General features: G+C 41.4%; 1 protein-coding gene across 5 annotated transcripts in view; it reads left to right on the forward strand.

The window, feature by feature from the left end:
* svopl (SVOP-like) overlaps positions 1-12,202 on the forward strand; it is a 128,770-nt gene that overhangs the window by 30,321 nt on the left and 86,247 nt on the right. For 2 of the 5 annotated variants that reach the window (XM_073058976.1, XM_073058979.1), the window contains exon 1: positions 2,123-2,453. The exons of the other annotated variants lie outside the window; for them this stretch is intronic. In XM_073058976.1, coding sequence (XP_072915077.1) covers positions 2,402-2,453 — 52 coding nt within the window. In that variant the 5' untranslated portion in view covers positions 2,123-2,401. Of the gene's footprint in view, positions 1-2,122; positions 2,454-12,202 lie in introns of those variants that run through there. 5 annotated transcript variants of the gene reach the window in all.

Raw genomic sequence — 12,202 nt, forward strand, 5'->3', positions numbered from 1 at the left:
CCGGTGCCAGAAAAAGGCCAGTAACATCATGAAGGATCCCACACAACCTGCTCATGGACTGCTGTCTCATTCCCATCAGAGTGGAGGCTACACAGAATTCACACCAGGGCCACCAGACTCAAAAACAGCTACTTTCCCCAAGCAGCAAGGCTGATCAACACCTCCACCCACTAACTCCACCTCTATTTTATTCTTTCCCATCAGTCACCTTATCACTTTATATCACAGCTTATCACAGCCTGGCATCACTTTATAGACATACTATCGATCCAAGTATGTATGCCATCTTGTATTTATATTTATTGCGTGTTTTTTGATTATTATTATGTTCTTTATCTTTTGTGTCTTTTTTTGTTATATGGAGTAACAATTATTTTGTTCTTACACTTGTGTGTAAGAAATAAACATTAAGGAATGTGGAATCCTGAACATGAAGATTTCACCTCACCAGCTTGTAACTGTCAATGCTGACAGTGTTGATGTCACTGTATAGTTTTATCTCTCATCCATCGTCAGCCAGTTGGTGTACAGATTGCATGGCATCATCCATCATGCAAACCGAACTCCCCCCCCCACCCCCAATGACAATACTTCCCACTGCCCTGGGAAAGCAGCAATCACAAATCACGGGCTTCGCTCACACCAATCATTCTCTCTTCTGCCCTCTCCCATTAGGCAGAAGATACCTAAGTTTGAGAGCATAAATCACCAGACTCAAGTACAGCTTCTATCATGTTCTTGTGAGAGTCTTGAGTGATCCTCTCATATGTAAATGATGAGCTCTTCATCACCCAATCGAACCTATTAAGGCCCTTGTATATCACTGTACGTTGTCTGTAGCTACAACACTGTATTCTGAAGGTGGTTTTTCTTCATACCACTTCAGTGTAATTAGTATTGTAATGTGAAAAAAGTCACCGGAGAGACATTGAAGCTAATCGATACAGAAGTGTTTTATTCAACAAAATGAGACACTCGGTAGAAGACCCAATATTACATGATATTTTATATGCTAAAGATCAAAGGTAGTGGCAGGACAATTCTATAGTTACAATGTATTTACAATGCTTTTCTTTGAATTACATATAACATTCACACCTCCATCTTCACACCCACACTCCAGACACCCAAAATGAATGTTAATCTGCACTGTGTGGTTTTCAATTAACTGATGTCCGCAGCCCCAGGAAACTGTTGTCCAGGGCTGCATTTTAAATTTAATCTAAAATCCACATTCAGGTCTAAAGATTGGTTGCTGAAGTGAATATTAATATAATAACCTAATTTTAATATTAACATAATAACCTAACTCCATAATACACTCTAACAGTCTTGGGTATAGCATAATCTCCCTTGGTGGCATGCAAACAATCAGCTATCTCAGTCCATGTGACAATAATAAACCAATACCATATCAAACCATGCATGCCCTCCTTCCCCTGTTTGGATTAAAAAAATTATTGTCTAAAAAAATTGCCAAAAATATCAAATGATGTCAGATAGGATTGTGATGGGTAAGGTTAATGTGGAAATTAACTGAGGCAGGATAAAGGAACGGGCTTGCAAAGTACTTTATTCAACGGGATTACAATGACAATAACTAGTGCTGCACCGGCTACAGTCGATGGAATACAGAAGGGGAAGGAATGGGGATTGTGATTGATACAGGCTTTCCAGTACTTCCCATAAAAAAAACACTTCCTCTCCATTTTCACAAACCACTGACCTTTGAATACCAATTAGTTCAATGCACAATATTTCAACCAACACCAATTCTCCATTTCACACGCAATCTCTTTAACCTAGCATACCCCTTCCTTCTCGTTACCCTAGCAACACACGCAAAAATGCCGAAGGAACTCAGTTTGGTCGGGCAGCATCTATGAAAAAAAGTACAGTCGACGTTTTGGGCCGGATTTCCAGCATATGCCGATTTTCTCTTGTTTGCTTCTCGTTGCCCCACTCTTCACACGGGTTTTATCCTAACAAACCCTCGCATTCAAATACGCTTTAACCGCTGGAGCTCAACCGCCTTTCACACCACATCTCCCATCCAACTTGCTTCCTACTGACAGCCCACGTTTGTCTCCACCCTCATTCAGTGTAACAGGACAGCGCTCTGAACCACCAGTTCGGACTCAAGTTAAGAATGACGGTGGAATTCCAGCTTTGTACCTCACATCGAGCAAATTCCGGAGCTCTTGTGCCCAGTTACCTTTACAAACTTTCACGAATCCCATCAAGTTCCTTTACAAAGATCAAGGAAATGTGGTTTTCTCTGTATATGTCCCCTTAACCGCCTGTCGTACTCCGTCAGTAGGATCGCAAGCCGCCAGCCAATCACCCGTTCACTTGAAGTGTTTATTCTCAGCTGACTTTCCAAGTGGCACTGTGTGGAATCATGGTCGTGTCGATGCAGGAGTATAAGGAATTCGACAATTGTAAGATCCAAGGTATGGTATAGGGCTGGAAAAATTGCGTTCACGCAGCGGTTACCGTGCGGAGTTAATTGTGACTCGCCGTGAGTTGCGCTGGAACCAAAACAGTTAGTCCAGGGACAGGCAACAAGCTTGTTTTTGTCAGAGAAACTCTGGCGTCAGTGGAACGAGGAACGAAAACAATCAAATCGCACAATAAACAGCGCAACTAGGCTGTGGAGCAACTAAACTCAGTCTGGTAATCGACTCATGCCAGGCTTCGGAAACCTTGGAAAAAAAACGTAGGTTCTGCGGCCAGTGGTGCATCTGTCGTTTTTCTTTGAATAGCAGGTTGGATTTTGTTCCGAGGACAGTGCGAAATCATCACTCAGACGCTCTCTTTAATTGATCTGGTTCCTCCGACCTCTCACTAAGTAGTGATCTAATAAGCAGATCCTCCAAATGCAGTCGCGGGGTTTTTAATGGCATTTCCTTGGCAGTGGAAAATGAAACCGTTTACCGAACTCGATTTCAAATAAACGGGTATCTGACATTGGTTTATTACTATCACAAATACCGAGATAGACGGAAAAAACTTCTGCTATCCGGGGGATCAAAGCACAAAATTACATGGAGCGAGTCAAAGTAGAGATGATAGTGTCGGAGTTAACGAGGAAGTGTGCCGTGAGGTGGACAGTTTTCAAGGCAGAGTGGAGGGCACACCACAGTGCAAAGGAATATGCGCAGCAATTGATCAGAGGCTAACAAGTAACTGTAAACACATACTGGCTTGATCTTATTGCTCTGCTTGGCTGGACTGTCCAATACTGTACTTCCTTACCGCTGTTGCTCAGGTGTTCGCCAAGAAAAAGGCCGACGGGCTTTCAATTCCCCCCCCCCCCCCCCCCCACACACACACACAATACCTGTCCTGAATTCAGACTGCAACTCGATAGCAGATATGAATACAGACTTGTTATTCAGAGATAAGGTGTGACTTAAATTCCAGTCTTTCTACATGCAAAGCTTTCCGTGTCTGATTTGTTTTAGAAATGCGGTAAGATAAAGGATTCTCCAACTTCCCCCTAGCCCATTTCCCTCCAGCCTATCACTTCCCAGCTCTCTACTTTATCCCTCCCCCCACTTCTTATCCCCCCTCGACCATCCCATGTTACTTCACTCCTGATGAAGGGTTTCGGCCCGAAACGTCGTTACTACCTCCTCCCATAGATGCTGTCTGGCCTGCTGAGTTCTGTCAGCATTTTGTGTTTTTTAAGACAAAAGATTCTCCTTTTTTTCCCCACATGCAAACCTTGAAGTGTCTGGTTTGTTTTGTAAGTGCGCTACAACAAATGATTCTCTCTTTCCACATGCAATCCTTTGAATGTCTAGTTTGTTTTGCAAATATGTTACAACAAAGGATTCTCTCTTCCCACGTGCAGCCCGTTCAGTATGCAGTTTGTTTTGCAAATGCGGTACAGCATCTTCTTCTTTTGAGGTCCATGAGCCAGTCCTCATCGGAGGATCAGAGGTGGAGGGAGTTAGCTACAGATGTGTACCGGAGAGTGTATTGACTGGCTCCTTCACCACCTGCTGTGGAAACACCTAAGTCTTTGAACTGAAAATCATGCAAAATGTAGTGGATTCACCCAGAACATCGTGTATGGAGCATTGAGCACATCTACATGAAGGGCTGTGTAGGAAATCTTTGGCTGAAAGATGATGGCTAGGAGCTTAATGTCCAAGGATACACATCTGTTACGAATGTGCCACAGCTCTGAGGGGCCGAAGGGTGCGGGGTAGCCCCCTCCTTTGTGAGAATCGCAAGATCACTATTAAGTCAGTTCAGGGGACACAGGAAATGAGAGAAAGGCATGCAGAATCCACAAAAGGGTTGGAATGTGTCCTGGCCTCCGAAAGGCGGACCCATTGATACCGGCTATTGTCTCTTGGAGACGGACTTGTGTATTGCATCCTGCACGATGCATCGAAACCTCCCCCAGGCAATGAACCGAGGGGGAGGTTGGTGGAGGGATTGCATCATCCCAACCTGATTGACAACTGAGACCCTGTGAGTCAGGATAAAAAGAGGGTCTATGGGAACAGCCCCTCAGACGCACCAGAAGAAATGCTAGCGATCCCGTAATAGCGAAAGCTGGTGGAAGGCCACGTGCGTCCGTTTCCATTTGCCCCGGAATCAGTGGCCTTTGCCACGGAAAAATGGTTTTTAGCTAACAACGGGGAGCTCAACTCCCAACGACTCTCGAAGGATTGACATCATAAAAGGAATGGGCAAGTTTTAACCCGTCTCTCTCTCCAACCAAAGGCTGCAGCCTACAGCTTGACTGAACTAAAGTGACTTTTATATTTCCATCGGACAATACATTATCCCCTAGACAACGATAGAGCTATTTCTCATTGATTATTATTATACCCGCGTTTTTAGATTTAGTATTAACGACGTATATTATCTGTGTGTTTGCATTGATATTATTTTTGTGTATTTCTATCAATAAATACTGTTAAAAATAGTACCATCAGACTTCAATGGACCTCTCTATCTTTGCTGGTAAGTGACCCAGTTACGGGGTACGTAACACATCATATCGAAAGGGTAGGCAGGAAGGTAGCTGGGTTACGTTGCTCTATTGGTAAATCAAACTGAAATCAACTCATTTGAAAGAGGTGACATAGGGTTGGAAGATGTTCAATCATTGTGGATAGAGCTAAGGGTAAAAAGACCCTGATGGAAGTTATGCAATGAACCAGAATTGGAGAGCTTAAGGTAAAAGAACCCTTTGGGGAAGAGTGATCATTATATGATTGAATTCACTCTGAAATTTGAGAAGGAGAAGCTAAAATCATTGTGGACCAAAGGGCCTGTCATTGTAGATTTCTATGTTCTATAATGGCAACAATGACATAGGTGGACATGGTGAGGAGGTCCTAAAGAGTTACAGATTGGGGAGTTAGGTAGAAAGCTAAGAAACAGGATCTCCAGGGCAGTGATTTCTGGATAGATGCTTGTGCCACGTTCTGGTGAGGGTAAGAATATAATGATTTGGCAGGCAATTGCTTGGCTGCAGAACAGGTGCAAGGGGCAGGGGTTCAGATTTATGGATCATTGGGGTGTCTTCTAGGGAAGGCATGACCTGTACAAAAGGGACAGGTTACACCTGAACCTGAGGGGGTCCAATATCCTTACAGGCAGGTTGGCTAGAGTTGTTTGGGTGGGTTTAAACTAATTTGGCAGGGGATGGGAACTGGAGTGATAGTGCTGAAGATGAGGTAGTTGGTTTACAAGCAGAGGCAATGTGTGGTGAGACTCCAAGCAAGGAGAGGCTGATGATAGGACAAAATTGCAGTCAACAGGATGAAGTGCAATGTAAAAGGTGGACAAAATCAAAAAGGGTGAATATAGGACTGAAGGTGTTATATTTGAATGCGCACAGTGTACGGAATAAGGTAGATGAACTTGTAGCACAGTTACAGATTGGCGTGTGTGATGTTGTCGTCATCACTGAATTGTGGTTGAAAGAAGATTATAGCTGGGAGCTTAACCTCCAAGGATACACATTGTATTGAAAGGACAGGCAGGAAACAAGAAGGGCTGGTATTGCTCTGTTGCTAAAAAATGAAATCAAATCATTAGAAAGAGGTGACATAGGGTCAGAAGATGTTGAATCATTGTGGATAGAGTTAAGAAAGTGCAAGGAAAGAAGACCCTTATGAGAGTTATATGCAGACCCCAAACCAGTAGTAAGGATGTGGCCTACAAATTACAACAGGAGGTAGAAAAGCATACCAAAAGGGCAATGTAATAATAGTCATGGGAGACTTCAATATGCAGGTAGATTGGGAAGATCTAGAGTGCCTGTGAGATGGCTTTTTAAAGCAGCTCATGGTTGAGCCTACCAGAGGATTGTCTGTTCTGGATTGGATGCTAAGCAATCAACCAGAATTGACTAGAGAGCTAAAGGTAAAAGAATCTTTAGGCACAAGTCTTCATAATATGATTGAATTCACCCTGAAATTTGAGAAGAGGAAGCTAAAGTCAAATGTATCTGTATTACAATTGATTAAAGGGAATTACAGAGGCATGAGAGAGGAGGTAGCCAGAATTGATTGGAATAAAACACTGGCAGGAATGACGGCAAAGCAGCAATGGCTGGAATTTCTGGAAGCAATTCAGAAGGCACAGGATATATTCATCCCAAAGAGGAAGAAGTCTTCTATAGGAAAGATGACACAACCATGACTAACAAGAGAATAAAAGCCAACATAAAAGCCAAGAGAGGGCATATAGTAGAGCAAAAATTTGTGTAATTTAGAGGATTGAGAAGCCTTTAAAACCAACAGAAGGCAACTAAAAAGACATTAAGAAGGAAAAGGTGGAATACAAAAGTAAGAGAGCCAATAGTATTAAAGAGAATACAAAAGTTTCTTCAGATACATAAAGTGTAAAAGAGAGATGAGGATGGACATCAGACTGCTGAAAGTGATGCTGGAGAGGTAGTAACGGGGGGCAATGAAATAACAGACAAACTGAATAAGTATTTTGCATCAATCTTCGGTGTGGAAGGCACTAGCGTTACGGTGGAAGTTTCAGGTGTCATGTGGTATGAAGTGTGCGAAGTTACTATAATATGAGAGAAGGTTCTTAGGCAACTGAATGGTCTGAAGGTAAATAAGTCACCTGGACCAGATGGCATACACCCCAGAGTTCTGAAAGAGGTGACTGAAGAAATTGTGGGGGCATTGGTAATGTGATCTTTCAAGAATCACTAGATTCTGGAATGGTTCTGGAAGACTGGAAAATTGCAAATCTCACTCCACTCTTCAAGAAGAGAGAGAGGCAGAAGAAAGGATACTATAGGCCGGTTAGTCTGACCTCAGTGGTTGGGAAGATGTTGGAGTCAATTTTTAAGGATGAGGTGTCAAAGTACTTCACGGCACATGATAAAATAGCCTGTAGTCAGCATGGTTTCCTCAAGGAAACCACGTTGGAATTCTTTGAAGAAACAACAACCAGAATAGACAAAGGAGAATTGGTTGATGTTGTATTCTTGGATTTTCAGAGGACTTTGACAAGGTGCCACACATGAGGCTGCTTAACAACCTATGAGCCCATTGTATTGCAGGAAAGATTCTAGTGTGGATAAAGCAGTGGCTGATTGACAGGGAGCAAAGCTGCCGGTGACTAGTGGTGTTCCACAAGGGTCTGTGTTGGCACTGATTTTTTTTACATTATATGTCAATGATGGATGATGGAACTGATGGTTCTGTTGCAAAGTTTGCAGACAATATGAAGATGGGTGGAGAGGTGGGTTGTTTTGTAGATAAGCTGTAGAAGAATTTAACAGATTAGGAGAATGGGAAGAGGAATGGCAGATGGAATACAGTGTTGGGAAATGCATGGCCATGCACTTTGGTAGAAGAAATTAAAGCATTGACTATTTTCTAAATGAAGAGAAGATACAAAAATCTGAGGACAAAAGGACTGGGGTCCTTGTTCAGGATTCACGTAAGGTTAACTTGCAGGTTGAGTTTGTGGTGAGGAAGGCAAATGTAATGTTCACATAAATTTCAAGAGGACTACAGTATAAAAGCAAGGATGTAATGTTGAGACATTATAAAGCACTGGTGAGGCCTCACTTGGAGTATAACGAACAGTTCTGGGCCTCTTATCTTAGAAAGGACATGGCAAAACTGGAGAGGGTTCAAAGGAGGTTCACAAATATGATTCCAGGATTGAAAGGCTTGTCATATGAAGAGCATTTGAAGGCTCTGGGCTTGTAGTCACTAGAATTCAAAAGGATGAGAGGTGACCTAATTGAAACCTATTGAATGGAGAACCGCTTTGAAAGAGTGTATGTGGAGAGGATGTTTCCTATGGTGGGAGAGTCTAAGACTAGAGGACACTGACTCAGAATAGAGGGGTGTCTTTTTAGAATGGAGATGAGGAGGAAATTCTTTAGCCAGAGAGTGGTGAATCTGTGGAATTCTTTGCTACAGTTAGTTGTGGAGGCCAAGTCTTTATGTATATTTAAGGCAGAGGTTGATAAGTTCATGATTGGTCAGGGCATGAAGGGATATGGGAAGAAGGCAGGAGATTGGATTGAGAGGAAAATTGGATCAGCCATGTTGAAATGGCCGAGCAGTCTCGATGGGCCAAATGGCCTAATTCTGCTCCTATATCTTATGGACTTATGGAAAATAGCATTCATCATCAGAGATCCTCACCACCTAGGTCATACTCTCTTCTCACAGTTGCCATCAGGTAGAAGGTACAAGAGCCTCAGGATTAGCACCAAGAATAGTTCCTAAGCCATCAGGCTCTTGAACAAAGGGAATATCAACACACACTTGCTCATCCTATGAGATGTTCCTACAACCAATCATCTCATTTTAAAGACTCTTTTTCTTGTTATTTCTTGCTCTGGTTATTTATTGTTATTTATTTATATTTGCATTTGCAGTTTGTTGTCTTCTGCACTCTAGTTGATCTTTTATTGATCCTGTTAAAGTTACTATTCTGTGGATTTGCTGAGTATGCCCACAAGAAAATGAATCTCAGGGTTGCATATAGTGACTTATATGTACTTTGATAATCAAATTTACTTTGGACTTTTACTGTTTGTCTGTTGCTCCTGTTCATTGCATTCTTGAGTAATTATTGCCCCTACCCAGTTTTTTTATCCATGGTCTAAAGTTTCGTATCCCCAAACAAATTCATTCTCAACACAGAGCTACAGTTGACAAGGCTCATATTTAGTGTTCTTCCCTAGTTTGATTCTTTCAAGGTTTGTTCAGCTGCCACTCTTTGTTACTGGCATGACATCTAAAACTTTGACAAACTTCTATAGGTGTGTGGTTGAGAGTATATTGACTGGCCACAGTCAATATACTTGAATGGAAAATAGTACAGGAAGTAGTGGTTACAGCCCAGTCCATCACGGATAAAGGTCTCCCCACCACTGAGCATGTCTACACAGAGCGTTATCGCAGGAGAGCAACATCCATCATCAGGGACTCCCACCGCACTGGTCGTGCTCTCTTCTCAATACTGCCATCAAGAGGAAGGTCTAGGAGCCTCAAGACTCTCACCACCAGGTTCAGGAGAAGTTTTACCTCTCAACCATCAAGGTCCTAAATCAGAGGGAATAGCTATATGGACTTTAACAAAGCATTTGACAAGGTCCCGCATGGGAGGTTGGTCAAGAAGATTGAGTTGCTTGGCGTTCAATATGAGGTAGTGAATTGGATGAGACTTCCGTTTTGCGAGAAAAGCCAGAGGGTGGTAGTAGATGGTTTCACCTCTGACTGGAGGTCTGTGACAAAGTGAAGTGCTGCGGGAATCAGTGCTGGGTCCATTGTTGTTTGTCATCCATGTCAATGATCTGGATGATAATGGAATTAACTGGATCAACAAACTTGTAGATGACAGCAAGACTAGGGGTGTAGTGAACAGCGAGGAAGGACATCATGGCTTGCAGAGATATTCGGATCAGCTTGAAAAATGGCAGATGGAATTTAATGCAGACAAGTGTGTGGTGTTGCACTTTGGTTAAGACCAACCGGGGTAGGTCTTACACAGTGAACGCAGGGCACTGAGAAGTGTGGTAGAACATAGGGATCTGGGAGTACAGGTCCATAATTCATTGAAAGTGGTGTCACAGGTAGATAGGGTTGTAAATAAAGCATATTGGTCTTCATAAATGAATGCATTGAGTATAGGAGATGGGATGTTATGTTGAAGTTGTATACAATGTTGCTGAGGCCTATTTTGGAGTATTGTGTGCTGTTTCGGTCACCTACTTACAGGAAAGATATAGATAAAGTTGAAAGAGTACAGAGAAAGTTTATAAGGGTATTGCAGGGTCTGTAGAACTTGCATTATGAGGAAAGATTGAACAGGTTAGGACTTCAATTCCTTAGAATGTATAAGATTGAGGGAAATTTGATATAAGTATACAAAGTTATGAGGGTTATAGATAAAGTAAATGCATGCAGGCTTTTTCCACTGAGGTTGTGGTTGGGGACTACAACCAGAGTCATGGGTTAAGGGTGAAAGATGAAAAGTTTAAGGGGAAACAAGAAGGGATCTCCTTCACTCAGAGTGTTGTGAGAATGTGGAATGAGCTACCAGCAGAAGTGGTGCATGTGAGCTCAGTTTCAACATTTAAGCTAAGTTTGGATAGGTACATGGATTGTATGGGCATGGTGGGCTATGGTCCCAGTGCAGGTCTATCAGAGTAGATAACTTAAATGATTTTGGTATAGACTAGATGGGCTGAAGGGCCAATTTCTGTGTTGTACTTTGCTATGACTCTATGACTCCATAACTTCACTCGCTCCATCACTGACCTGTTCCCATAACCTCTGGACTCACTTTCACGGACTCTTCATCTCAATGTTCTCGATATTTATTGCTTATTTATCATTATTATTTTTTCTCAATTCAAGCTGGTAAAACCTGAGGTATGGTTATAGCCAAGCACACTCATTACTCAATTGCTAGGAACTTCCGGACTATTCTAGTGATGTTTAGTATTGTGGCTTTCTGAAGATTTACATAGATATTTCCATGTAGACCTAATTGTTTAATGCTATTGTGTAGTGCGTTTGGGATGATGCCAGTTGTAGATATAATTATTGAGACAATGGATACCCTGTTCATGTTCCATAGTCTTTCAATTTCCTCTTTTAATTTGGTATATTTCTGGTGTTTTTCACTTTATTGATTTCTGTATGTGAGTTTGGAATGGCTTGTATTTACAATAAGTTATGTTGTCTTTTATGAGTTTGTGTTGTGTTGTGTTATGTGTTTGTAATGTGTTGGATTCTTTCTGGTTTTTCTTGGTATTTTCTGCCTTTATTGTCTTGAATTTGTTGGTCTTTTACTATGTATTGTTGATAATTTTTTGTGTTAATGTTAATGTTTAAGGAACCCTTCTGTTTCTGGGAGGAGGTCTCCAACATTGAGCAAAGTTTTCAATGCTTCCTTGTTGATATCAAGTCTGCTCTGGGGATGTCTTACATAAAGAGAACGTATTCTTCTATTGGTTAAGTTATTCTTCAGTAGTAATAATTTCTTCATTTTTCTGTGTTGTGCTTTCATTTAAGTTCAGTGGTATATACTTAACAGAATTGCGTATGCTTGTGTGGCGTGCTGAATTGTTTTCTTTTGTAATTTGTTTTTTATTGAAGTTCACCATCAAACAAACATTTCCATGAGATGTATTTCAGATACTGTACATATATATCATATATTCATATTTGCCACAAATCTCCACATAATATTTATTTGACGTATACACTTATAGAGAAGAGAGGAAAGAAAGAACAAGTAAAATGAGAAAACTATGTACAAGCAGGGAGTGATTTCTTTTTACAACATATTCATTGATTTGTGAGAATAAAATCAGGCCTATGAGGTGTTATGTAGTTAAACCATTTTTCCCAGTATGAATCAAATTGTTCTAATTTATGATTAACAGATGATGTTATCTTCTCCATTTTTTAAATGTCCATTGTAATTTCCATCCATGCATTTAAAATTGGGCTCTCAGGGTTGTATATGGTGACATATGTGTGCTTTAATAATAAATTTACTCTGAACTTTGAGTTTTTGAACTTTTGAACTTCAAAGCCAGTGAGCTGAGAATTTACTGTTGGGCTGGGAATTTCAGGATGAAAATTTCCACACTCCTGCTTGTCCTGAATGGTGATGGAGTGAGAGACACAGGGACTAGGGGTGCTGGCTGTTGCCACAGTGCATTATG

Source organism: Hemitrygon akajei, chromosome 10 (genome assembly GCF_048418815.1).
Source record: "Hemitrygon akajei chromosome 10, sHemAka1.3, whole genome shotgun sequence".
NCBI classification, from domain to species: Eukaryota; Metazoa; Chordata; class Chondrichthyes; order Myliobatiformes; family Dasyatidae; genus Hemitrygon; species Hemitrygon akajei.